Below are 27,577 nucleotides of genomic sequence, written 5' to 3'. Positions count from 1 at the left end.
TATTTAAAAATACTTAAGTATATAAATACTTAGTACCCACTGCTGAACCCCCCCCCCCCCTCTTTGACTGTAAGCAATAACATTTACCTATATCTATGACAATATTCTTTACGTTTAAACCCTTGTACTAACGTGTGAAGCACCTGTACTATGTAATCTTTTCTTGCTGTACCCAATAAAGTAATCCATGCGTAAAAAAAATAATTCTGACTTGTTTCTTCACAGGAATTTATCAGACAGAGGGCCAGTGTACCTACAAATCGAATTCCCAGGCTCACATGTGTCACCAGATGGATCTCAATGTCGTAATTCTTGAAAATATTATTACACCTGTAGAACCAGTTGGTCCAATCTTGGCAATAACAGATCATTTTGCTCAAGTGTTTGTCAGTGGAGGAACTACTCAAGATCAGTGCTGTAACATAACCAGCCATAAGACATTTTACTCAATCTTGCCAGCAAATAAAATTACTAAAGTTTGTTTTACAGGTGCAACTCCAAGGGCATTAAAACTTCAGCTTCATGGAGCTCAGAATTCCACCAAACTTGTCTTGGCTCTATTTTACGACATTCCAAATAGTTTCTATATTGTTTCAGGAGGAGAAAGGTATTCCACAGTTCTCTATGACATAGAACCTGACTTTCAACATCAAAAGCACGGTTCAAGCTTTTATAGTTTTAGAGAGAACTTGTTGTATGTTATCCTGCAAGGAGATGAGCCACTAGAGATATGGACCAACCTATCCGTTCACCTGTTTTTCTATGTGGTTGAAGATATTGGCACAGACCTTTACAACCAGTTAGACTTGAAACTGGCCCACTTTTTGAGCATTGATCCATCTCAAGTAAGAGTACTGCAGATATTACAGGGTCAAGCTTCAACTTTACAGACCATCACAGACAACCATTCAAAGCGTGAGCGACACTGCCCGTCCATAATCCAAAAACAGAGAAGAATCAGACGTCACTCTGGTACCAACGTAAAAGATAATGACAGGAAGAAAAAACACAGACAAGAGAGCCAATTAGAATTACTTATTGTGGAAATAGATGACCCTAATTTATTGAGCCAGACTAATACTTCCAAAAGAATAGCATATTCTTCAGCACAAGGGGACCTGCAGAACATATCCAACAGTGTTATCAATGCCTTGCAGACAGGAGAATTGGAGAAGAACTTCGGTGTCCAGATTGATTATATGATGGTGGCTGAACCAGATGTGGGAAACAGAAGCAGGTAATTATGCTGAATAATATACTGATGATCATGTACTTTTATAGTACGAGCCCCTATTCTATATGCTATGTAGTGAGGCTTAAAGGATAGCTGGATGAAGTCTGTGGACACTGGCAGCCATATTCACTTATTACATGTGCACAATCTGATTCCTACTTTACTGTATTACCCCACATTTGTGCTTTATTGCTCTTTTTTTTTTTAATATGTTTTTATTGAGATATATATATATGTATATTTATACAAACACAGAAAAGAAAGACCTCCGTGAGCGAAACGAAGTACAGGTATACAGACCCTTCACAAATATACAAACATGGGTAACTCCCATAAACGAAAAATAGAAAACAAACATCTATTTGTTCATGAGTGATCAATATTCCAGGGGTTATTAAGGCACGTCAATTTAAATGTTTAAACGGAGGCGCTCAAAAAGAGCAGGAGAGAACAAGCTGAGAGAAGAAGAAAAGGGGAAAAGAGGGGGGGGGGCAGCAGATTGGGAAAGAAGAAGAGGGAAAGGGGAGGGGACTCCCTTAGTGTTACACCAGCTTTAACCTTCTAACCTGAAGAAGCGTCCGCCATATACAAGGCATATGTACTAGAGTGGGTGAATGTTAACCAACAAGACCAAATCTTGCGGGCCAGGAGTGCCTGGCCACGGAAGTCCATGGTCATGTCCTCCAAATAATAGATACGATCAACCGCTCGCAGCCATTGAGGTATCGAAGGAGCAGCTGACTGCTTCCAGTATTTTGGGATTAGAGCTTTAGCCGCATTTAAAAGGTGAGGGGTGATAGATTTACGGTACTGTGCAGGGTGGAGTTTAGTATTATGGAACAAAACCGTCCACGGGTCCCTCGCAATCGGCGAACCCTGAATTGTCTCAGCTAAAGATAATATGGTAGTCCAGAAAGGGCGAATCACAGGGCAGAACCACCAGATATGTGCATGTGTGGCTCTGAGCCCGCATCCTCTCCAACAGGCGGCCGAAAGAGATGGCAACATCCTCTGTAACTTGGCAGGGGAGTAATGCCATCTAGTAAGAAGCTTATAGTTGGCTTCTGCCGTCCTGGCGGAAATTGCAGAGCTATGAGACAATTGTAGAATAACCTCCTCCTGTGTCGGGGAAAGAGTGCACTTGAGATCTAACTCCCACTTTTTGAGGAAAGATGGAGTAGGGCTGGGAAGTAATGCATCTAGAGCTTTGTAGAACTGAGATAGCAAGCCATTACCTGGTTCCGGGCGCGATAGGATTTGTTCGATCGAATTCAGAGAATGCATGTGGCGTAAGGGATGAGGGAGTGCTTTCACAAACTGCTGTAGTTGGTGGTACTTCCAACATAGAAACATAGAAACATAGAATGTGTCGGCAGATAAGAACCATTTGGCCCATCTAGTCTGCCCAATATATCTGAATCCTATGAATAGTCCCTGGCCCTATCTTATATGAAGGATAGCCTTATGCCTATCCCATGCATGCTTAAACTCCTTCACTGTATTTGCAGCTACCACTTCTGCCGGAAGGTTATTCCATGCATCCACTACTCTCTCAGTAAAGTAATACTTCCTCATATTACTTTTAAACCTTTGCCCCTCTAATTTAAAACTGTGTCCTCTTGTGGTAGTTTTTCTTCTTTTAAATATGCTCTCCTCCTTTACCGAGTTGATTCCCTTTATGTATTTAAAAGTTTCTATCATATCCCCTCTGTCTCTTCTTTCTTCCAAGCTATACATGTTAAGGTCCTTTAACCTTTCCTGGTAAGTTTTTTCCTGCAATCCATGTACTAGTTTAGTAGCTCTTCTCTGGACTCTCTCTAGAGTATCTATATCCTTCTGGAGATATGGCCTCCAGTACTGCGCACAATACTCCAAGTGAGGTCTCACCAGTGTTCTGTACAGCGGCATAAGCACTTCTCTCTTTCTACTGCTTATACCTCTCCCTATACATCCAAGCATTCTGCTGGCATTTCGTGCTGCTCTATTACATTGTCTTCCCACCTTTAAGTCTTCTGAAATAATTACTCCTAAATCCCTTTCCTCAGATACTGAGGTCAGGACTGTGTCAAATATTCTATATTCTGCCCTTGGGTTTTTACGCCCCAGGTGCATTATCTTGCACTTATCCACATTAAATTTCAGTTGCCAGAGTTCTGACCATTCTTCTAGTTTTCCTAAATCCTTTTCCATTTGGCGTTTCCCTCCAGGAACATCAACCCTGTTACCTATCTTTGTGTCATCAGCAAAAAGACAAACCTTATCATCGAGGCCTTTTGCAATATCACTTATGAAGATATTAAACAAAATTGGTCCCAGTACAGATCCCTGAGGTACCCCACTGGTAACATGACCTTGTTCTGAATGTTCTCCATTGACTACAACCCTTTGTTGTCTGTTACTCAGCCACTGCCTAATCCACTCAACAATATGGGAGTCCATGCTCAATGACTGCAGTTTATCGATAAGTCTTCTATGTGGGACAGTGTCAAAAGCCTTACTAAAATCTAGATATGCAATGTCTACTGCACCTCCACCGTCTATTATTTTAGTCACACAGTCAAAAAAATCTATAAGATTTGTTTGACATGATCTCCCTGAAGTAAACCCATGTTGTTTTTCATCTTGCAATCCATGGGATTTAAGATGTTCCACAATCCTATCCTTTAATAGGGTTTCCATTCATTTGCCTACTATTGATGTCAGACTCACTGGTCTATAGTTGCTCGATTCCTCCCTACTACCTTTCTTGTGAATGGGCACGACATTTGCCAATTTCCAATCTTCCGGGACGACTCCTGTTACTAATGATTGGTTAAATAAATCTGTTAATGGTTTTGCCAGCTCACCACTAAGCTCTTTTAATAATTTTGGGTGTATCTCATCAGGACCCTGTGACTTATTTGTCTTCACTTTAGACAGCAATCTTAGAACGTCTTCCTCTGTAAAGACACATGCATCAAATGATTCATTAGTCATCCTTTCGAGTGGAGGTCCTTCTCCTTTTTCTTCTGTAAAAACTGAACAGAAGTATTCATTAAGGCAGTCGGCTAGCCCTTTATTCTCTTCTACATACCTTCCGTCCTTTTTTTTTAATATAGTTATTCCTTGATTTAATTTCCTTTTTTCATTTATATATCTGAAGAATGTCTTATCCCCCTTTTTCATAGACTGAGCTAGTTTTTCTTCTGCCTGCGCTTTAGAAGTTCTTATAACTTGCTTGGCCTCTTTCTGCCTAATCTTGTAGATTTCCTTATCTTCATTGCTCTGGGTTTTTTTATAATTACAAAATGCTAGCTTTTTATTTTTAATGATTTGGGCCACTTCTGCTGAGTACCACAGTGGTCTCTTCCTTTTTTTGCTTTTACTGACAAGTCTAATGCAATTTTCTGTTGCCTTCAATAATGCACCTTTTAAGTAGTCCCATTTCTCCTGGACTCCATGTAATCCGTTCCAGTCTGATAAGGACTCATTTATGACTAATTTCATTTTTGAAAAGTCTGTTTTTCTAAAATCTAAAACTTTTGTTTTTGTGTGGTGTGACTCTTTCACAGTTCTTATATTAAACCACACTGACTGGTGATCACTAGATCCCAAGGTTTCGCCTACAATGACATCATATACCGAATCCCCATTTGTGAATACCAAATCCAAAATGGCCTCCCTCCGGGTTGGCTCCTCAACCACTTGTTGCAGAGACAACCCCAGTAGGGAATTTAGAATATCTGTACTCCTGGTAGAACTTGCTTTTTTGGTTTTCCAGTTTATATCTGGAAGATTGAAATCTCCCATAATGATAACTTCTCCTTTCATTGTCATTTTAGCTATTTCTTCAACTAGTAGATCATCTAGTTCTTTAACTTGACCAGGTGGTCTATATATCACACCTACACGAGTTACTGCATGATTAGCAAACTACAACGTAACCCAAACTGACTCTATGTTGGCCTCACCAACTTGTATTAGGTTAGATTTAATGCTATCTTTCACATACAGGGCCACTCCTCCTCCTTTCTTGCCTTCTCTGTCTCTTCTGTATAAAGAGTACCCTGGTATGGTTATGTCCCAGTCATGAATGTCTTTGATGCGGAGCGACATATTTTGGAGAGTGGAAGTATCCCCTCCGTCCCCGTTATATGATGAAGAAGAGTAGCTGTAGCCTGTGGGAGCCACTGAGAAAATGAGGGATCCTTATGGCCCGGCAGGAAATAGCTATGACCTAGAATTGTCATTAGCGGTGAATTGTATGGAATCTTGTGGTACTTATGAAGTGCGTCCCAGACGCGGAACACCGAACTGGTAAGGGGCGAAACTGTGTCAGCTAGGCTTCTAAAAGCCAGGGGTATCCAGAGTTGGACATACAAAGAGGTAGTCGCCAACTTCTGCTCCAGCTGGACCCAAAGCTTTTTCCCTGAATAAAATTTCCAGTAGGCTATCCGTACCAGGGAGGCAGCAGCCAGATATCTCCCGAAGTCGGGCACCGCCAACCCGCCCCATTTTTCGTCCCGCGCCAGTAGCGATAGCGCCAACCGGGGCTGTGAACGGCGCCACACATATGTCCTTACCAAGGAATTTAAGGTCTAAACGAAATTACCTGGCACGTTAAACTGAAGCATTTGAAACATGAAGAGCACCGTGGGCAGCACATTCATTTTGACAACGTTCACCCTACCTATTCAAGAAGTGGCGAGGTGTTGCCAACTTGTAAAGTTAACTCTAATTGAGTTAATTAAAGGGATGTAATTAACCCGAGCTAAATCTTCTACATAGGCAGTGATGTGAACCCCTAAATATTTAAGGGAGTGAGATTGCCAAATAAAAGGGAAAAACGGGCGGATAGTGGGAACTACGGCCGGGGAGATGGTAACATTTAAGATCTCCGACTTCGCAAGGTTAATTTTAAAATTAGACAGGGTGCTATATCTATCAAATTCCGAAAGAAGATTGGGAAGGGATATCAGGGGTTGTTGTACATAGAAGAGGACATCATCTGCGTAAGCGGCATATTTATGTGACATTGATCCAACTGTGATGCCGTGAATAGAGGGGTTAGCTTGGATTCTGGCAAGGAAGGGTTCCAAAGACATGGCAAAAAGTATAGGGGAAAGCGGGCAACCTTGCCTAGTCCCATTAGAGAGCATAAAGGGTTCACTTAGGATACCGTTAACTCTAATCTGGGTAGTAGGGGATTTATAAAGGGCATTAATCAATCGGAGCATACGGGGACCCAGTCCAAACGCCTGGAGTGTGGCCATCAGGAACTCCCAGTCCACCCTGTCGAATGCTTTCTCAGCAACCGTGGAGAGCAACAGGGTGGGCTGGGAGTGCTGATGGACAAAGGACAAAAGGGAGATGGTACGGGACACATTATCCCTAACCTCGCGTCCAGAAACAAAGCCTGTTTGGCTGTTGGCAATACAGGCAGGGAGAAGAGGGAGTATTCTATTGGCAATTACCTTGGCATATAGTTTGGCGTCGGTATTTAGCAGGGAAATGGGGCGATAACTGGGGCATAAGGAAGGGTCTTTACCCTCTTTCGGGATCACAGTGACATATGCGTGTAGAGTTTCCGAGCGCAAAGGTGAGTCTTCCGAAATGGAATTAACGTAAGAGGCCAAATGGGGAAGGAGAATATCAGTATACTGTTTAAAGTAAAAAGCCGGAAAACCATCGGGGCCTGGGGCCTTTCCCTTAGGCATGGAGGTCAGGGCAGCTTGAAGTTCTTCCACCGAAACATCAGCCTCCAAGAACTCCAATTTCTCTGAGGGGATAGAGGGGAGGTTGGCACTCACCAAGTATTCTAACATCAATAATCTACGTGTTTCAGGATCCCGGATAGCTTTGGGGACAGAATAAAGATTTACATAAAACTTATGAAATTCGGCCGCAATTGGCGTGGAATCGTGCGCCAGGGAGTCATCATGTCGTTTAATTTTTGAGACAAAAGAAGCTGCCTTTTGTTGTTGCAGGGACCGTGCTAAAACTCGACTAGGTTTATCTCCCCATTCGTACACCCTTTGGGAGACCTTGCGGTAGATAGCTTTATTTTGTGCATGGAATATAGCCTTGAGTTCCTCCCGTTTCTGAGTAAGTAGGTGTAATGTGGAGGCAGCAAGGGAAGCCTTATGAGAGCGTTCAAAGACCTGAATTTCGTCAATAAGAGCTCTTTGATAAAGGGCGCGCTATTTCTTCCTCCTCGCTCCTAATTCTATGAGCTTACCCCTAATATAAGCCTTATGGGCCTCCCAACGCACAGCAGGGCTAACATCGGGCGAGGAGTTGTCAGTAAAAAAAACTGGCAAGTTCCTCGCCTATGAACTGTTTGTCCGGGGGTTCAAGAATTAAATAGTCGTTTAGCTTCCATGTAGATCTTTTGTGGGGGAGGGAGGGAATCTTCAGAACTAAACAAATGGGGGAATGGTCTGAGATGGAGGATGGAGCAATATTAGAAGAGTCAACTAGTTCGAGGTGGAAACGGTCCACCAGGAAATAGTCAAGTCTCGAGTAAGAGTTGTGTGTTTTGGAGAAGTACGAGTAATCCCGGTCTGAAGGGTGCATAGCACGCCAGACATCTATTAATTGAAATTCTTGAATTTGTGTACGCAAGAAGTTTAAACGTTTATGTGTTATATAGGACTTACCGGAAGAGGTGTCCAGTAGAGAATCCATGGGAACATTGAAATCACCTGCCACCACCGATATACCGGCAGCGAATTCATGGAACCTGCGCAGAGTAGACGTTAGAAAAGACACTTGGTCTTGGTTAGGAGCATAAATATTAGCGAAAGAACATACAGTGCTGTCCAGAGTGCCCTTCAGAAACAAATACCGCCCATAGTCATCAGCTACCATATGTGTAAGTTTAAAAGGCGAACCCCTGCGAAACCCAATGGCGACACCTTTGGAGTTGCGAGTGTCCGAGAGGCCGTAATACCAAGTAGGGTATGCAGGGGTGGTCAGTTTAAGATTAGAGGTATGGGTAATGTGAGTCTCCTGAAGAAACACCACTTCTCCTTTCAATGCTTCTAATTCCCTAAATAGGCAGTGACGTTTAGCAGGAGTATGAAGACCTCTCACATTATAGGATATATAAGTCACAATCGCCATGAGTATCGCACCGGGCAAGTACCAACATCTTCACACAGGCTGGAGAACACCAAAGGGAGGGGACAGAAGGGGGATAGGGGGGATAGGGAAACAGAGAAGGGCATGAGAGAAAGGGCAGAGGGGGAAAGAAACGAGTGAACAGGGGTGGATAACCGCCAAAATCGGCGGTATGTCGGTGAGGAACACTCACCATTGAGCGGGAGAACGGAGTCCCCCACCCACGGTCCGCCCGGGAGACCCACTACCCGGGAGGAAACGTAGGCGAGGGAGAGCCGAACACCGCTCAGGGTTTGAGGGGGGGTGGTCAGCAGGAGGGGAGTCCAAGCCAAACCCATAATGGTAAGGAAACCTGGAGCCCCTTCACGAGACCCCGCCAAGGAGCAAAACAATAATCGATAACATCAAAAACAGATCAAAAAATCAAAGTAGAAAAGGAAAAATTTCAAAAAATCAAAAAACCAAAAACTAACTGTTCATCATAAAGCGCCGTAAGTATGCGGTGAGCCTAATCCAAAAGGTGGAAGAGGCCAATCCGGATATCCCGAGAAAACAATCAAATAGGGAAAGAAAAAAAAAAACTCCAGACTTATAGGATTTCACGGTAAGGAGACCCCAACCAAAGGAAAATGCAGAGATGTAATTGCTGTACTTGCTGGTGTTCATGTAGACTTGTCAGACTTATCAGACTTGTCAGAGGAACGAGGCCCAGAGGGAGGTTTCTGTGACCTAGGGATTCTCTGCCAAGCAACATCTACCGAAGAGGATAGGGCCGGGAGAGCTTCATCTTGCCAACCGGGGAGGTCATGCGGGGTTATGTTAAGAGCCAAACAAAACTTCTCCAAATCTTCAGGGAATCGCAGAGTCGCAGAGCGACCATCTCTGGAGGCAATTAAGAAAGGTGGGAAACCCCAACGATACGGAATGGAGGCAGCTCGCAGCTTTTCCGTAAGAGGCTTCAGTGCCCTGCGGCGCTCCAGAGTCTCCCTAGCCAGGTCGGGATAAAGGGAGAGAGGTGTCCCCTCAAAGTCCAGGGATTGTGCATCTCGCGCTCTGAGCATTATAAGCTCCTTTTCAGGATAGTGGTGGACCCTGCAGATGACGTCTCTAGGGGTGTCCGTTTGAAAATTGCGGGGGCGGAAGACCCTGTGAGCTCTGCCAATCCGCATCGGGTTATCAATAGGGAGACCAAGCAGCTTATTAAAAATGCCACATACCGTAGGGAGCAGGTCAGGGTCTTTGATGGTTTCTGGCAGGCCGCGAATCCGTATGTTATTACGCCTGCTCCGATTCTCCTGGTCCTCCAGCTTGTATAGGGCCATCCTGTGAGCTAGGGCCTGGCGTTTGGAAGTGGCTTGGAGTTTTTGAATAGCTGCAGCATGCGAATCAAGCCTGTGTTCAGAGTCCTCCACCCGGGTAAGTACGTAATTCAGATCCGATCGGACAGAGGAAACCTCCTTTTTAATTGATTTCTCCAGGCCTTTAAGCATCAAAGCCAGGTCGGCTTTTGTGGGTAGGCCGCTTACAAGTGCTGCCACTGCGGACCTGCTCGGCGAGACCTCCATCCCGTCAGAACACCAGGAGGAAGCTGGAGATCTGTGATCGGCGGTCTGCAGTCTCTGATGTGCTGGCGGGCTCCGAGAAGGGGCGTCTGGAGATTCTTCGGTTTCTACCACTAGATACCTCTTTATAGACCCCGAGGACGGCTTTTTTGGCGGCTGGGTTCGCAAGGTCCGCTTCCCCATGGTGGACAGGAGGGGCTCGGCGGCTCGGTGGCTCGCCGGTCGCCGAACAGGTTGGCGTGTAGGTCAAGCAAGTTGAGCTAGTTAGCGAGCAGGATGGCGGGTCTCATGGAGGAGCTCCGGCGTGCGTATGTGCTCACAGCCTCATCTCAGTAAAGTTGCATTGACAGCCACAGAAGAAAAATGTTTCTCATAGCAGTTCAAAAAACTATGAGAATACTATCATATCCAGTGCTTTGACAGAGTGTAGCTTTACTTCTTTCAAGAGCTTTGGAGGTTTGAGAAATGCTCCTTTATTGCTCTATTTAACTGGCTAAGTCTATTAGTCAGCTGTCGCAATAAAAATAATGTATGCGTCAACACCTAGGTCACACTAGAATGCATTGGGGAAAACCTATGTTCCATGTGTGCTTCCCGAACCGTGTTCAAAATGCACTGGTTGTCAATATAATTCTTATGACACTCCAAACACAGATCCAAAATCAGTGCATTTACCAGCATGGGATAGCATGGTACCCCCATGCGATCTGGTGGAGTGCATTTTTGAAAAGTAGTGCAGGCACAACTTTTGGTGCGGTCAAGTGCAATTTTAGCCCGTTGTTTACCAGGCTAGTCCTAAGTGCTTTGTAAAGTCTGTTGATTATAGAACTCTGTAGGTCAACTTGGAATTTGCAAATAATTAAATGATTTGAGGATTGAATGAACCCTTCTTCCACATGCTCTTTTTATGGGAGGAGGTGCATCAAGATTCAGTTAGAGATTGACAGTCTGAAAAAAAAAAGCATCTGCTCTGTGCTTTTTTGTGGCACCAATGCTCTTGGCAAAGGAGGTTGAGACGGCGCTACCTATAAGTGATCAGGTGTTTAAAGTGCATTAATGTGCAAGACTTTATAAATTAAATCCCATACAGAAAGGGGTGACACCCATAAATTATAATACCAAAAGGAAAATTAAAATGCAACACATGTGTCAATCCAAACAAATCGGTTGGATTTCTTTGTGTATGATAAGGTTGTACGGAAGTGCTAATGTTCAATAAATAAAGAAATTTCATAAAGTGGTATATTTATTCAAATGCTAAATAATACAGTGCAAAAAGTTGATGAATGATAATAAATAATAAATAATATTAAGTTGATGTGAACACGTTGTGCCCAAAAATGGGAATTTCTGGTGATGAAGTGGTGAAAGTGAAGAGGTGATTCCCAAAAAAAAGGTATTAGATGCTGCAATCACCTGTGTGGCCACTAGGTGTCGAGCCACATATACAACCTGTAGGTATAATGGACAGGCTGATGTGTATCCCGGGGTTCCTCTCCGCAGTCCAGCAAGGCACAGGCTGGCGATTTCACATAAGGAAGAGAGAGGGGAGCCCCATAAAGCAGTATATTGTGAAGCGTACTGACAAAAAATAGTATACACTCACGGTGAAGCTGCCTCGGATCAGTGTTGAGCGATCGCCGGGAAACTTCCACGTTCCACGGCTGCAAAGTCCGAAACAGGAAGAGACGCTATGACGCAATGGACTCCACCCTACGCGTTTCGTCAGAGGACGTCTGCTGGAGCGGCGTCACCATGGCGTACTCCCTGTGTATATATAGCCAGCCCGTGTCATGGCAACAAAATGGCTACCCACGGCCATCTTGGTGCTCCATGTTGTTGCCAGACATGAGACACCTTGCTACTCGCTGCAGTGCCACCTACATGCGACTTAAACAAAACATGTAATTAACATGGGGCGGCTCTTTTTACATCATTTACAAAGCAGCTTTCACTGGACAAATGCGAGGACCAAATTTTATGGGTAATAAATAAATAAATAAAAAAATAAAAAAAATAAAAAACAAATAAATAAATAAAAAAATAAATAAATAAAATTTTTTTATTTATTTATTTTTTATTTTTTAACCATAAAATTTGGTCCTCGCATTTGTCCGGTGAAAGCTGCTTTGTAAATGATGTAAAAAGAGCTGCCCCATGTTAATTACATGTTTTGTTTAATTCGCATGTAGTTGGCACTGCAGCGAGTAGCAAGATGTCTCATGTCTGGCAACAACATGGAGCACCAAGATGGCTGCGGGTAGCCGTTTTGTTGCCATGACACGGGCTGGCTATATATACACCGGGAGTACGCCATGGTGACGCCGCTCCAGCAGACGTCCTCTGACGAAACACTTAGGGCGGAGTCCATTGCGTCATAGCGTCACTTCCGGTTTCGGACTTTGCAGCCGTGGAACGCGGAAGCTTCCCGGCGATCGCTCAACACTGATCCGAGGCAGCTTCACCGTGAGTGTATACTATTTTTTGTCAGTACGCTTCACAATATACTGCTTTATGGGGCTCCCCTTTTTCTTCCTTATGTGAAATCGCCAGCCTGTGCCTTGCTGGACCGCGGAGAGGAACCCCCGGGATACACATCAGCCTGTCCATTATACCTACAGGTTGTATATGTGGCGCAACACCTAGTGGCCACACAGGGGATTGCAGCATCTAATACCTTTTTTTGGGAATCACCTCTTCACTTTCACCACTTCATCACCAGAAATTCCCATGTTTGGGCACAAAGTGTTCACATCAACTTAATATTATTTATTATTTATTATCATTCATCAACTTTTTGCACTGTATTATTTAGCATTTGAATAAATATACCACTTTATGAAATTTTGTTTATTTATTGCACATTAGCACTTCCGTACAACCTTATCATACACAAAGAGATCCAACCGATTTGATTGGATTGACACGTGTTGCATTTTAATTTTCCTTTTGGTATTATAATTGGTATATATGATTTAATTTATAAAGTCTTGCACATTAATGCACTTTAAACACCTGATCACTTATAGGTAGCGCCGTCTCAACCTCCTTTGCACTTCTATTTTTACTCTTAACCCCTTGGGGTTTGGTTGTTGGCTGCTTACATCTAGTTTTTACTTTACTGCTCACCGTACACTCCATAGCGCTGGTCACCTTTGTTTTTTGCCAATGCTCTTGGCGTACCCAATGTAAAATGATAGACTTTATTAAATTCATTTTAAAAAAAATTACACTTTAAAATGATTTAAACAATTAAAAAAGATCCAAAATGAGACATACCTGTAAAAGAAGACTGTAGACACTTTCTCACTGTTAATGTCACCAAAATGCAGTCCAATCATCCTCCATAGTAAAACCAGGAATTCCCAGTTTCTTCCTTCTGATTTCCACATAACTGCTGTCTCCTGTGATGATGTGAAGGTCAGGAACCAGTGAAAGTTGCATGGCACCCAAGGTATCGGCACTCCCAGAAGTATTGGTTTCCCTATTGAATTTACAGGAGGATTCCTCATAACTGGAGCTGAATTCTGCAGTGTGGGCAGCAGAAAAGTTATATATCCACATCTTTTTTTTTTACAGGTACTACCATAGATTTCTATGTGGAATTTCTTATTTTAATGACAAGGTTGCTTTAACGGTATGCCATAACTGTATGCTTTAATTGTGGTGGCCTCTCTCTTATTTATCTTGGTTTGTTAAGGTCCTTTCAAGTGGTGTTCATATAACACATACCTACCCACACAGAGCTGGTGTACAGAGTCTTTGGTCAGGGTCCATCACAGTAAACTGGGTCATTCCTTTTATTTTGCCCTTTTCAAAGGCAAATGCCAAGACTTATTTCTTTCTATCAAAAGTTCTTTTGTCTAGAAACAAGTCCTGAAATTACACTTTACTCAACCCTGTCTGTGGCCTGTCAATGGTCACATTATTCTCGGCTTGACATAGAGGAAGAGCCGTAATGGCTGAAAACATGCGGTGTCAAATCTGTTTCAATGATTCAACTCCGCTGGCAGCAAGAAGGAAATAGAATTGGAGCTGAAGTGTCTTCTCTCCAGCGGGGTGTGGTAATGTTCACAACTCTCTGAGAATATGCTCTTATTGCTGATAGCATCAAACTTTGCAGAAATGGCTTTGTTAGCTTGTTTCTGTTTAAAGGTACACATGAACTCTTTTTTGCAGGAGTGCATTTACCAAGTAGTAAATGACAAGACTAGATTTCTGCTTTCAGCCCTATATGAAAACTGCCCCAAGTCTCCCAACATTGCAGACACCGTTCTGACAAGGCAGGTTACCACTGACTGATGGCGTAATGCCATGGAGTACTATGTGGTTGGCGGTGGATATGGGGACTAGTCAATGGCAGCTCTCTGATTCTTATCTTCTAAACATCAAGCAGGGTTGCCTGGAAGTCTATCACTATGGGTTGGAAAAAAATTCCCCTTCCTACTATTTGCTTTCGGAGATAACTGGTGACCTCTAACTTACCTTTATACCAAAACACCTACTGCAGTCGAGGATGTCCAAAAATTTTTAAAAAAGTCTGGTCATGTGGGCCACTTCAATGGACACTTAAGGTTACTGGGCTGCTCCTTTACTAAAAGTACTTGGGTTACCCTCCTGGTGGGAAGAATAATATTCTGTTTCCTTCCCTACAATCTGTGCTGAGCCATTCACGTTATGATTTAATAGCAGAATTTATGTATTTTTGCACTTTCATGTTCGGGCTCCATCCCTGCGAGGGCTTATAATCTGTGTTTTTTCCTGTATGTACATTGTCAGTGTTATAAAACTCAATAAAGATTAAAAAAAAAAAAAAACATCAAGCAGAGTAGGATGGAAGGTGCCTATTTGATTTAAACAAAGGACCTTTTAAAGGCAAAGTGACAGATTATTTTATAGTACCCTCTCCCACTCTCTGATTCTGTTGCTTACAAAGGATTAATGAGTGGCTAGTTAGCTCCTTTACAAGAGAGCCGACCGTCGGCTCTAAAAAACGCTGCCCATGCAATGGCTACAAGCGACATAAATTTTACTATCCATAGGCGACACTTTAAAAGCCTTTACAGGTTACCACTTTGGATTTACATAGGCATCACCCTGGTAAAACCAATTGAAGTTGAGGGACGTATCAGGTACGTGACTGGTCGGAAAGTGGTTAAAGAAATGTTTGAATCAAAACAGATGTCCACGCAGTGAATTTTCATCAGCAAAATAAGGAAAAATGATGAGCCACCTGGCTCCCTCTTCAGCAGCACTTTTTGGCTTGTCAAAAGGGATTCTCCTGACACCCCAGGCTCTCTCACTCCTCCAGATTGAGTTCCCTGGACTCGCCAAATCATCCTGGCTCTCTCAGTCTCCCAGACTCGTTTACAGTACAGTAAAGTAGAGCACACACCTGTCACCAAACAGGAGCTCTGAGCTATGTCCAAAGTTCTTCCTAATAAGGGATGAACGCACCTTGACACACCCTGCTGGTCTTCAGTAATAGACAAACAAAAAATAAAAATTCCCAGTTCAATTTGCTAACCAGTTTGCTTACCAACCAAATTAACCTGTCTAACAGTTTGCGTCAAAACAGGGGTTTAGTTAGCACACATTTGCAAACGCATGTGTAAGCTGCAGGGCCCCTCCATGGCACCCTGTATTACCTGCAGTCCTATCTCTTGTAAATTTATGAGAGTCTTCACAGTGGAAGCACATACAAGCTAATGGATAGATAGAGGGCAGGTGAGCCTGGAGGTGGCCCATCCCTCCTAAAGGTACTTGGGGGCATAATGGAAGCCCAGCCAGTGGTATTACAGCAAAGGCATCCAGTATGTCCACTCACCAATATACATTAACAACAAAGGAAATGGCCTCTGCCCCCACCTATAACTGGCCTTCATAGCAAAGAACACATGGAAGGGCAACGCACATGAGACAAACAAAAATAAAAATTCCCTGTTCAATTTGCTAACCAGTTTGCTTACCAACCAGATTAACCTGTCTAACAGTTTGCGTCAAAACAGGGGTTTAGGTTTAAGTAACTAGAGTTAGGACTGCAGGTAATACAGGGTGCCGTGGAGTGGCCCTACAGCTTACACATGCGTTTGCAAATGTGTGCTAACTAAACCCCTGTTTTGACGCAAACTGTTAGACAGGTTAATTTGGTTGGTAAGCAAACTGGTTAGCAAATTGAACTGGGAATTTTTATTTTTTGTATGTCTCATTTCCTTTGTGGTCTTCAGTAAGACCTGGACACTGGGCACTGGGTTGGAGATTACTTCTCTTCCAAAGCAGTTTGAAATTTCCAAGATCCGGAGCTCACTGCAGGAATACCAAAATTTGAAGAAAGCTGTAAAAACAGTTATTTGCTTTCAAAACTGAATAAAAAAAAAAAAAATGTTTGGAACATTGCCTTCATGCATCCTTTCTACACCTAGTTTCACATTGGTTACTCTTTAGGGCCCCTTTGTCCATTTTTCAGACAGGCCCAACCAGACCCTTTATTCTTAATAGACTTGTGTTGGCATCAGGGGGGACAGCCCCAGGTGCCACATTTAAAGGAGTACAGTCCCAAGTGTGCTGGGTCCCAGGGCCAGATTTGTTGCAGGGCAAAAGGGGTGGTACCTGCCCCAGGCACAGTCATTATTGTGGGGCCCAAAGCGGCTGCCCCTTGTTGTCATGGAGAGTCCTGGTTAAGTGGCGGTGGGAGATGGGCAGCAAACAGCCCTCGGGGTACAGGGCTGGGTATCTATCTCCACACAGCATAAGAAACACAGCATAAGAAACAGAGCACCTCCATCGACACCCAAAAAGAGAATGGCCCTGCCCACTGCTGGCCATCATGAGCGTCCTACTGGTGGCTTGGAGGTACTGTCTCAGTCCCTCTCTCTTTCATCCCCCCTCTCACCCCCCTCTCTCTTACCCCCTCTTTCTCTCTCTCACCCCCCCCCCCCCATCCTCACCCTTAACCCCACTTTTACCCCCTTTCTCTCAACCACTCTCTCTCGCACACTGCTCTCACTCTTTTACCCCCCTCTCTTTCTCCTCCCCCTTTCTCTCTCACCTCCCCCATCTCTCTTTCCTGTAAACTAGACTGTTTAGTTCATGGGGGGGATTAAATGATTAGTTAATTAACAATGCCATTAGTCAGTAAAGTGCAGAAATAAGTGGTGCATTAGTGACCAGTGAAAGGTATTGCACCCCTTAGTGCTGTATTACTGCCAGCAACAGATGGGACATGGAAACCTTTGGGTAATGTCCCCCCTCCAGGCTTTACAGGTCGTTGCCAAGCACTCTCTCCTCTCCCCTGCAACCAACGTTGACTGGCACAGGGGATAATGTGACCAGCGAGCTGAGAATAGGTAAGTCCTTAGGCTAGTGGGTGCAAATTACTTGCCTTGCACCGGGCACTGACAACCCATGCTACATCCCAACACCTGGATACATCCCAAATAATCAAAAAAGAAGGATCCATTCCCCTCCATCTGACTGGATCGAATAGCAGTTGGGTGTAAACTGACAGGTGGTTTGTTTACATCCAACTGGGCAAAGAGGAGAGCAAGCTGTGTCCGATTATGCAAAGCGGATACGGACCTGTCACTGCCTGCTCAGAGATGGATAAGCGGACAGATCCAACACCACCTGAACATGCAGTTCACCCCGTGTGAAAGGACCTAATATCTCCTGATGAAACAGATCAATGATCTGGGAAACATGTTGAGAATGAGACATCTATGTACGCGGACCAGTTATGGTTTGAGGTGTATACAAATACATACTGTATGTAAGTTCAAAACATATTATATCAATTATATCAATTGCTTTGAACATATTTCCACTTTTGCAGCTTAATTGTGATAACACCTACTTTATAAAGAAGATTAGGTCAAATTCATTTTTAAACACATAACAAACACACACAAAAAAAAAAATGCATTTCAATGAGCCTAATTAACACCATTTTGGTGCTTTTATGTTTAAAAAAAGTACAGCATGCAACATTTGTTTAGCATGTAATGCACCAGAACACATGTAAATGTATAAGAACATGGGCTTCCTCAACGCAACACATGTCAAATTAAAAATATGTGTTAAAACATATGTCAACATACATGGAGAAGTGTGAATGGACCTGACAAGAGTGCTAGCTTTGTTGTATATTGTTTTGACTTGAGGAGTAAAGCGTTGCTATTTTTTTTTTTTACATCGCCTTGGTTTGGTTGTCAGTTGTTTTTGCCCCCCGGCTATAGTTGCATTAGTGGCTTTAAATTGGATAACAACAGGGCCATGACAAATCCAGGTTACTGGCAATAAGGTGTTTATCCTCTTGTTTTAATATCAGAGCACACATAACCATGTTTAGACATCACTTCAGCTTACTGACGACCCCATCGGTGAGAGCAATAGAACCTTGCAATTGTCTAACAAGATGTCAGCTGCCCGGTATCACCACGGCAACGGGTCCAGCAATCTAATCTTACCTTCATCCCTTCTAGGAGCCAATAAGGCTTACATTGTCTAAGTGGCCTATCATCGCTTTGTAACTCAAATCAATTAAGACTAATTCTCACCATCCGATGATATATTGTGATCACTTCCATCTCGGGGAAGGGGGAGGACATGCAATAATTCACCCAAAATGAGGCCGCCTATGCTACCGAGGTGTTAATTGGGTGTCCATATTAAATGGAAAAAGACGCAGCTCGCTGAGAGGTGTCGGGATGAGTGGCTCTCTTGGTTGCTATTGACCTATCCAGAGAAGAGGGTGCCCTTTTCCGTAACTTTTATCTATTGCAGTTTTCCCTATTGCGTGTCAAGTTGATGTATTATAAAAAATTCATTTGGTGACCTTTCACCCCAGCTGGAGATTAAACAATTTCTCCAGGATGGCGTCGTTAACAGGGGCTCTGCGTTTAATGATGATTTCTCTAAAAGGCCACAGAGATTCGATTTTAAGCTAACAGATTTATTACGCTCTTATAACATATCGTAAAAAGTAGGCAGCGCCAACTGTACATTGCTGAGGACGGAAATACACACTCGTGGAGGTTAAGAACCAACCATCAAAAATTATCTTTTTTTCTTAAAGGAGAAGCAAGGAAAACAAGATAGTAAGTTATAATAATTCATAAGATATTTATTTGGGTCTTATTTTGGATGTACAATTTGGAAGATATTATAATGTTCTGTAGATTTCAAGGCCAGTAGCAGAAAATTAAAACTATTTCAGACAAGATCATTCTTTGATGGGTTTTCTACAACAAATGAGGCATTTCAGACAATGAAGTTCCAATGAGCAGCAATGCTTCCCCCATTAACAATAGGTGTTTTAAAGGGTATAGACACCAACAGGATCATGCAAATAACTGCCTCTCTTTATAGTCCAATCCCAGGCATCCTAAGCTCAATTCTTGAGTGCTGGAAAGTTGAACTTACTTCTTATTGGCCTGTGTGGCAGCCTATCATAATGATGAAACAAGAGAGTGCGTAAAGTAAGAGCTTTGCCTGTCAATGGCCACAGATTGCCTTGGCTTTGGTTAGTATTGCCAAGGCTTAAAGTGGAACTAAAGGCAGCATTTTGTTTTTCATCCTTTTGATCTTTGATCCCTTTGATCTGCAGATAAATGAAACAGAGTAAAATAATTTTTTTGTTTGTTGCCTTATGAGTGCCGTTGGAGGTATTTCCCTTTACTTCTTGTCTCATAGCCAAAGCAGGAAGTGAGAGGAGATCCTTCCAAAGTGAAGGAATCCTTCATTGTCACCAAGGTCATCAGAACGACTTTCCTCATTGGAATATTACCCCTCTGTTACTGTTCTGGGGTCAACTGTGAGTGTTCTAAACCCTCTCCACTCCGCTCAAAACGAAGAAAAAAAGTTTTGTCTTTATAGATATTTTTAGAGGCTGCTGAAGGTAGAGGTGACTGCACTCATATCTGTATCAGAGGAAGGAGTTAATTGGGGCTGTTAGGGTAAATAGGGGGTTATTAAAAGAATTAAATAAAAAAAAGAAATTAAAACCTTTTTACTTGTAAGGTGCTTTACCTGACATCATATTACAATCCAAGTGTATCTCTTTGCACTGCAGATGAACAAAACCGAGTAGTAACAGAGGAATAATGCTACTTTGTATCTCTCTCTATCTCATGTCTGAACAATGTTTATAAATACTGTGTCAGATGGTTGATTTTTTGACAGCAGCAGCTTTCAACAGCTCTTGTATTTACACAGTAGCTCCCAGCTGTCATTTTGACAGCTTGGAGTTGCGGTAAGTGTGAGTGTGAAAGGAAAGAATAGCAGCAAGGGAGAAGGATAGGGCATGCTACATTGTGCTTTGTGTACTTTGATTACGTTTTTTTGGGCGCATGTACTCACCTGTGTCAACAACGGGTTATTGTCTTTAGTGCAAGGAGCCATAAATAAGTGTACTGCATGGCATTCATGTAATCACAGGAGAAACAGATCACAACCTGCTAGATGAGACAATGAAAAGGTTTAGAGAAGATTCCAGACAGCTAACTGTGGAAAACAGCATATACAGTACTTTACATCCAGTGGGATCTGTATTGACTTTGTTTTTCTCTGGTTTGTGATGGAGACTGCGCTGGACTGACGGGGTCAGTTGGTGGTCGTGGGTGGGGGAATTATGTGGGCAAAGAGAAAGAGGTCCCTTCTGGTAGGTCATGCCCAATGGTGGTGGTGAACACACTTGGGGGCTTAGGCTGCTACTTTTCCGATACAGCCTTATGGTCGTTTTAGCGAGAAGTCTTGGGTAGGATAGAAGGTCCAGAAAACTGCAACTTTGATGTATGGTTCATAAGACGTTTATTAAAAGTATAAACATATAACTTGATATATTGATTATGAGGTTTCGGAAAGCAGAATGGCAGAGTGTCGGCTAGTGCTACCTCTGCTATTCTGTTTTCCAAAACCTTGTATTCAATAAAGATTTTTGGGAACCATTCCCATCCAACAGCAAGTAGGAACAGCCCTGCAGAAGGGGGAAGGGGGGGACATTCCCCTGAAACTTGTTGGCTTGATGTACATGTTTATACTTTTATTAAACATCTTTTGAACCGTACATCAAAGTTGCAGCTTTCTAAACACTGGGCACTTCTTCCATACTACCCAAGACTTTAACATGTAAGAGTCATCCTAAGACAAAATGAGTAAAGCCATGTAGGAGGACAGATGCAAATATTTTATGGGTAAGTATGTATAGGTATACCTTTACGAGTAAGCTTTACATTGGAGGAAGAGCCTGTGTCAAGAGGGATGTTGTCACTTTAAGCTTTGTTTTTGCAAAAACTTGGCGATGGTGCAGCCCATTCTTTTGGAATAGAGATTGATGTTATATGGGAGTAAGGGGTCTCCCATTGGGCCTGTGCACAGGACCGGCGCTATCTATAGGCAAGGTAGGCGCTGGCCTAAAGCGCACATCAGTCAGAAGTGCCCACCCCTCGTGAGTTAAGCGGTGACAGTACGGTGGGCTCTTTTCCCTTGCTCGATCCACCAGAGATCTCAGGCAGTTGTGCTGTGACACAGGGGAGAGGCAAGCTGCAGGCTGTCAGTGTTTCCCTCGCTCGCCCCTCCCCCCTTCTCCTGTCGGCAGTGCGGGAGAAGAGAGAGCGGCTCGCACAAGCTTTCTGTCCACTCCTATTCCCTCCCAATTGGCCAGAGGCGGAGGATCATTTAGAAGAGCCACATGCAGCATTTTGGACAGGGCTCCACCCCTCTTCACTCGGCTCCTCCCCTCCCCCTGCAAGCCCATAGTGTCTCCAGTGTCTGGAGCTGTCCCCCATCTTGTCCTCTCTCTGGAGCCCGACACCAAGTCACGCAGGAAGCGACATGCAGAGCTATACACAAGGCTCCACCCCTCTGCACTTGGCTCCTCCCTCAGGAGCCTGTAGTGTGCCTGATGTCTGCAGCCTTCTCCTTGCCATGTCCCCTCTCTGGAGCCCAACACAAGTAAGTGTCCCCAAGATACTGTAATGTAAGGCAAGACTGTAGTGTGTGATCAGAATGGAGAGGTATCTGGGGGTGTGATCAGAGTAGGGGGGTATTTGGGGGGTGTGATCAGAGTAGGGGGGTAATTGGGGGATGATAAAAGTGTGTGGGGGGGTGTGATCAGAGTGGGGGGTAATTTGGGGGTGTGATCAGAGTGGGGGGGTAATTGGGGGGTATGATCAGAGTGGGGGGTAATTGGGGGGTGTGATCAGAGTGGGGGGTATCTGGGGGGGTAATATCAGAGTGGGGGCCGGTATCTAGGGGGTGTGATCAGCATGGAGAATATCTAGGGGGTGTGATTATAGCGGGGATGGGTATCTGGTGGGTGTTATCAGAGTTGGGGAGGAATCTGGAGGGGGGTTTTAGAGTGGGGGGGAATCTAGGGGTTGTGATCAGAGGGGGGGAGGGTATTTGGGCATGTGATCAGGGTGGGGGGGCATCTGAGGGTGTTTAATCAGGATAGAGGGGTATCTGGGGGGGGGTGATCAGAGTGGGGGAGGGTATCTGGGCATGTGATCAGGGTGGGGGGAATCTGAGGGTGTGTGATCAGGATGGAGTGGTATCTGGGGGATGTGATGTGATTAGTGTGGGGGAGGGGTATCTGGGAGTATGATCAGGGGGGGGGATATCTGGGAGGTGTGATCAGGATGGAGGGGTTGGGGAGGACTAATTGGGGGTGAAGAAATGGGTGGAGAGGCGCTGCAAAAATCTCCACCCTGCCACCCCTAGGCTCCTACATATGCTGCATAGGTATCATGCCCTGGGCTTGTGACTGACTCCACCCCCAAAATGGTAGCAGTCATTTAAAAAGATGGGGTATTCATGGGAAGGGCAAAGGGGGTGGAGTCAGGGGTGGAGCCAAGAGGAGGCAAAAGGAGGTTTCGTCTAGGGTGTCAAAAATTCTTGCACCGGCCCTGCCTGTGCACCAATGGCAGAATCCAGTTAGTAAAAATGATCACCTCTATTGGAAAAGTAGGCAGTCTCTGCTGTACACAGACAACTTAAAGCATATCTAAACCTCAAATGTTGTGTCCTTAGATGCAGTGGCAATAGTTTCTTTAGTTTGGCATGGTCATCCTGCCAGTAGCACGTAGCAGATGTATGGAGAATTGATGTTGTTACTCTAGAACAAGATTGGTGTTCTTTTTTTTAAAAAAAAAGGTTCTTTTTTCGTTGTTGTTTAGGTCTCCATTGGACAGATTACCCCTATCCCAGTCACAGTGATACTGGAAGTGGGGGTATATCTCCCCTATGGAGACACAGATAGTAATCCCTCATTCCTACTCTATACAAAATAGAAAAAAGTTTTGAGTGGATTGGACTTTACCTAATCTTTGTTTCTGAACCGAGCGGATAAGGATAAAAATAGAACGTTTAGCAAGGTTGAACGTTCAATCATCCTGATAATGCATCCGGTAGCATTTTATCTAATAGAATCCTTTTACCTTTCAAGCTGTCTATTACTTTTTAAAAGGCCAGCTGCATTTCACGGATACGATTGCAGAGAGTGACTCTAATGCTTCTGCAGGAAAAAGTTACAGTAGTGAATCATTACGAGTACTCCACATTCATTAGATTCAAAATGTTCTTTTATGATCTCATTGTCTGGCCTCATTTACAGAATGTTGTAATTCATTACATCATAAATGACATCCATTTTCCCCCATGACATTGTTTCCTTGAATATGGATTGAGGAAAGTCCAGGGAGCTCGCTCCTTTCTTTCTGATTCACAACTTAAAATAAAGGGCAACTCTACATTTATGGAAAAAAATATTGCAAATAAAAAAGTAATATAGCGAATACAATTGCTACACAAACCATATTGTAATTTAATGTTATTAATAATTACCTTTCCTTTTCTATCGAATCATGTTGGTGAGGTGTCATCATCATCTGTGCTGCTGCACGCTGCTGTCAGTGTCACTGTGAGAGTCAATTTCATGTGGTATACAAATAGCGGCCATCTTAGTGCTCTCGCAAGCCACTCGGCAGACATATTCCTCCACCCAAATTATGGGTTGGGCTTGCATGGGACACAAGTGTTCTGAATTGGCTATTTACATCATATGTGATCAGTCCGAACGGCATACACAATACAAACAGTAATACTTTATTAAGACAAAAATAAAAAATAAAAATAGAAAATAGAGGAGATTATGTGTGAATGTTAAAAACCAAACATTCTTGGCAAACGTATAATAAAGGAATAAAATGTATAAAATATATAGTGTGGTTCCAATTAATATGTTTGCCAAACAAGGGGTAAAAAAATTAAAAATGATGTATAAATTAATAAAATGACTCTTATTGCAAATTATATTGCATTATATTGGGACGGATGCATAGTGTGTGATTCGGATGGAACCTATAGGATTAGGAGAGGAGAAAACTGTGATCTTATGGGGAAGGGCATTTATATTTAAGCATGTAGTTATAATTAATATATAATTTCCCTGAGTTGCAAGTACAAAACCATGTAAGATGCAACCAAAAAAAAAAAAGGGGGGGGATTAGAATGGATAATTCCACCCTTTTTTTTTTGTAGTGCATTAGCACATCTCTCCCAGCAAAGAGTGTTGTCTCCAAGGGTTAGAGAGGCTGGATTCACCCCTTTTTATGGATAGTGTAGGACCCACTGATAATGGGGTACTTTGACGCAGTGGTGGGCTTGAGCACGATAGGGCCATATGGTGGGACTAAATCCCCATTTTTATTTATGGATTGTCTTCATATTTGATAGTCATTTCTTTTGCATGTGTGCGCTATTCTTTTTTAATATGCATGTCGCTTGGTTCATAGCTGCACCAGCTTTAGAAATACATGTTCAGGGTGTGCTCCCCCATCTTTTTGCTTGTTTAATAATTTATTATGAGATTTTATGTACTTTCTTTATAATGTTTCTAATCATTTGAGCAGGCACGTATATTATTTATTTGGCCCTGTGCACGTTGTCTTTGGGAGGTGCATCCCAATTCACCTCCTGCACCAATTATTTTTAGCACTTTATTTATCATTTTAATATTTATTTTAGTGCACACACACTTGTGTAGGGGTCATCATTCCCCTTTTTTCACAGAAACTGCTCAAACAGGTAGCGCCTCATACAAACTTTTCTCTCCTCATACATATCGTGCCCTTGGTCCTCCAGGGGTTGGTTTGTGGCCGCTTACACCTGTACTTAATCATTTTTTACACTTTAGATATCCCATAGCGCAGGTCACCTTTTCTTTTACTAGACATCTACCTTCTCTTCCTCGATTTTGGTGGTGAGTGTAACACTCTCGCAATATCTGCAACGGGAGGTTAGGGGTCAGCCGAGGAGGCGCCGCCATCTTTAGGCAGGGAGTCCTTATTGTTGTGACGGTATTTGTCCAGCTTTGCAGCTGCTTCAGCGGCTTTGTGAAGGGGAGACATAGCACCACAGGGAGCATCGGCTTTAAGGGTAGTTCTCGGTCCAGTTCTGGTTCAGGATAACAGTCAGGATGTTAGATTAGGGAAGTTGCTAGCAGGGCTCCAACAAAGCACGTCTCACACCATTCAGCTTCAGGCCACGCCCCCCATATCTGCATTATCTTACAAATATATTGGTTTCAAAACACACATTTTGTTAGGTTACTTGACAAAACTTTTTTTTTCTATCTTGGATAGAGGAAGGGAGGTTTATAACCCCTGTCAGATTTTTTTCATCATCTGTGTCCCATTGTGGAGATTTCCCTTCACTTTCTGTCCCAAAGCCAAACAGGAAGTGAGAGAAAATCCCTGCAAACTAAGAGAATTCTTTGGGGACCCCCAGGTCACCAGAACTAGTGTCCCTATTGATAGATTTCCCCTCTATCACTTTTCTGAGGACAAGCCAAATTATGAGGTTTTCTTTTACTTTCAATGATAATGATAAACAGGACAAATTGAGAGGATGAACTGGGGCACCGACAGCAAAAAAAGCTGACAGATAATCTAATCCTTCTCCACTCCATCCAACAAAATGAAAAAAGAAAAGTTAAACTTAAAGTATGACTAAAGGCAAATATTTTTTTTTTTAGTTTAGGATAGAGAGGAGAAGGATTAGAACCCCTGTTAAGTTTTTATTGCTGTCTGTGACCCCATTAGGGAGATGCACCCTATTTGTCCTGTTTACCATTATCGCAAAAGGTGAAAGAAAATCTCAAATTTTGGGTTACCAGAACAGAAATAGATGGGAAAATTTCCAATGTGGACATTATTATTACAGGTACTTATATAGTGCCATAAATTTCACACAGTGCTTTACATATGTATACCTTGTACAGTCACATCGGTCCCTGCCCTTAAGGAGCTTTACATTCTAAGAATCTAGTTCTAATGACAACCACTATGGAGGGATTGCCTCCCACTTCCTGTTTGGCACAGGGAGCAATGGGAAATCTCTGCAATGGGACACAAAGGGCAAAAAAAAAAAAGACCGATGGGTTACAGTATAACCATTACTCTATCCAAAGTGAAAAAAAAAAGTGTTGCATTTAGTTTTATTTTAGGAAGTACACCTTGGTTAATTAAAAGCCATTGCTAAGTGTCTCTTATTGTCATCCAGACTTATATATTGTGCGTTGACCCTCCTGCTTGCTAAACAGCGCGTCCCGTCTCCTAATTATATCAGCGAGGACTGAAGACTTGTGGGAAGACATTGACTTCTACTTCTTGTAATACTGCAGGTTGTTTATACAATGGAGCATTAACCTGGATAGTTGTGCAGAGGAAGAAGAAGAAGACGATTCCCCACAATGCAGCTGTTAAGGAGGGGGGGTTAGCACTACAGAAATAGAGCATGTAATGTTCAGGAATGGGACATGAAACGGCGGGGAGTTGAAGAGCTGCAGCCTAATAGCTGCTCTTTGCTGGCTGCTCTGTAGGTACGTCTGGCTGGGAATGGCACATTCCTGGCACCACCTGGGTAGTGATGTCATTAAGGAGCGGTGCAGGGGGCGCGGAAAAGTCGGTCATATTGCAGATTGAAGACCTAGAGAGGATTACGTGCTATGCCAACAAAGTTGTCTTCTGCATCTTACTCAGAAACAAAAATCTCTGTATTAATAAAGTACAGATATGGTAATGGTTGCCTGATTGGCAGTCCACAGATTCGACAGTGTGTTCTTGAAAGATCTGAATCATATTATATACAGTATACATATATATAAATATATACTGTATATATATATATCAAGGCTTCTATCTTGGACTGAATGCTGATACTGCCAATATGCATTCACCGGCCACTTTATTAGGTACACCTGTTCAATTGCATGGTAACACAAATTGCTAATGAGCCAATCACATGACAGCAACTCAATGCATTTATGCATTTAGACATGGTGAAGATGACTTGCTGAGGTTCAAACCTGAGCATCAGAATGGGGAAGAAAGAGGATTTAAGTGACTTTGAATGTGGCATGGTTGTTGGTGCCAAACTGACTGGTCTGAGGATTTCATAAATTGCCGATCTACTGCGATTTTCACACACAACCATCTCTAGGGTTTACAGAGAATGCTCCGAAAAAGATAATATACCCAGTGAGCAGCAGTCATGTGGAGGAAAATGCCTTGTTAATGTCAGAGGTCAGAGGAGAATGGGCAGAGATGATAGAAAGGCAACAGTAACCCAAATACCCACTCATTACAACCAAGGTATGCAGAATACCATCTCTAAAGCACACCAC

General features: G+C 43.1%; 1 protein-coding gene across 3 annotated transcripts in view; it reads left to right on the top strand.

Annotated features, from left to right (window-relative positions):
* Window positions 1-27,577, top strand: part of PKHD1 (PKHD1 ciliary IPT domain containing fibrocystin/polyductin) — a 1,006,139-nt gene that overhangs the window by 867,073 nt on the left and 111,489 nt on the right. For all 3 annotated transcript variants that reach the window (XM_082249887.1, XM_082249888.1, XM_082249886.1), the window contains exon 60: window positions 226-1,237. In XM_082249887.1, coding sequence (XP_082106013.1) covers window positions 226-1,237 — 1,012 coding nt within the window. The remainder of the gene's footprint in view (window positions 1-225; window positions 1,238-27,577) is intronic.

This window comes from Pelophylax lessonae (assembly GCF_965119305.1).
Source record: "Pelophylax lessonae genome assembly, chromosome: 3".
Taxonomy (NCBI): Eukaryota; Metazoa; Chordata; class Amphibia; order Anura; family Ranidae; genus Pelophylax; species Pelophylax lessonae.
The sequence above is the reverse complement of the archived record's forward strand: the minus strand, read 5'-3'. Positions and strand labels throughout refer to the sequence as shown.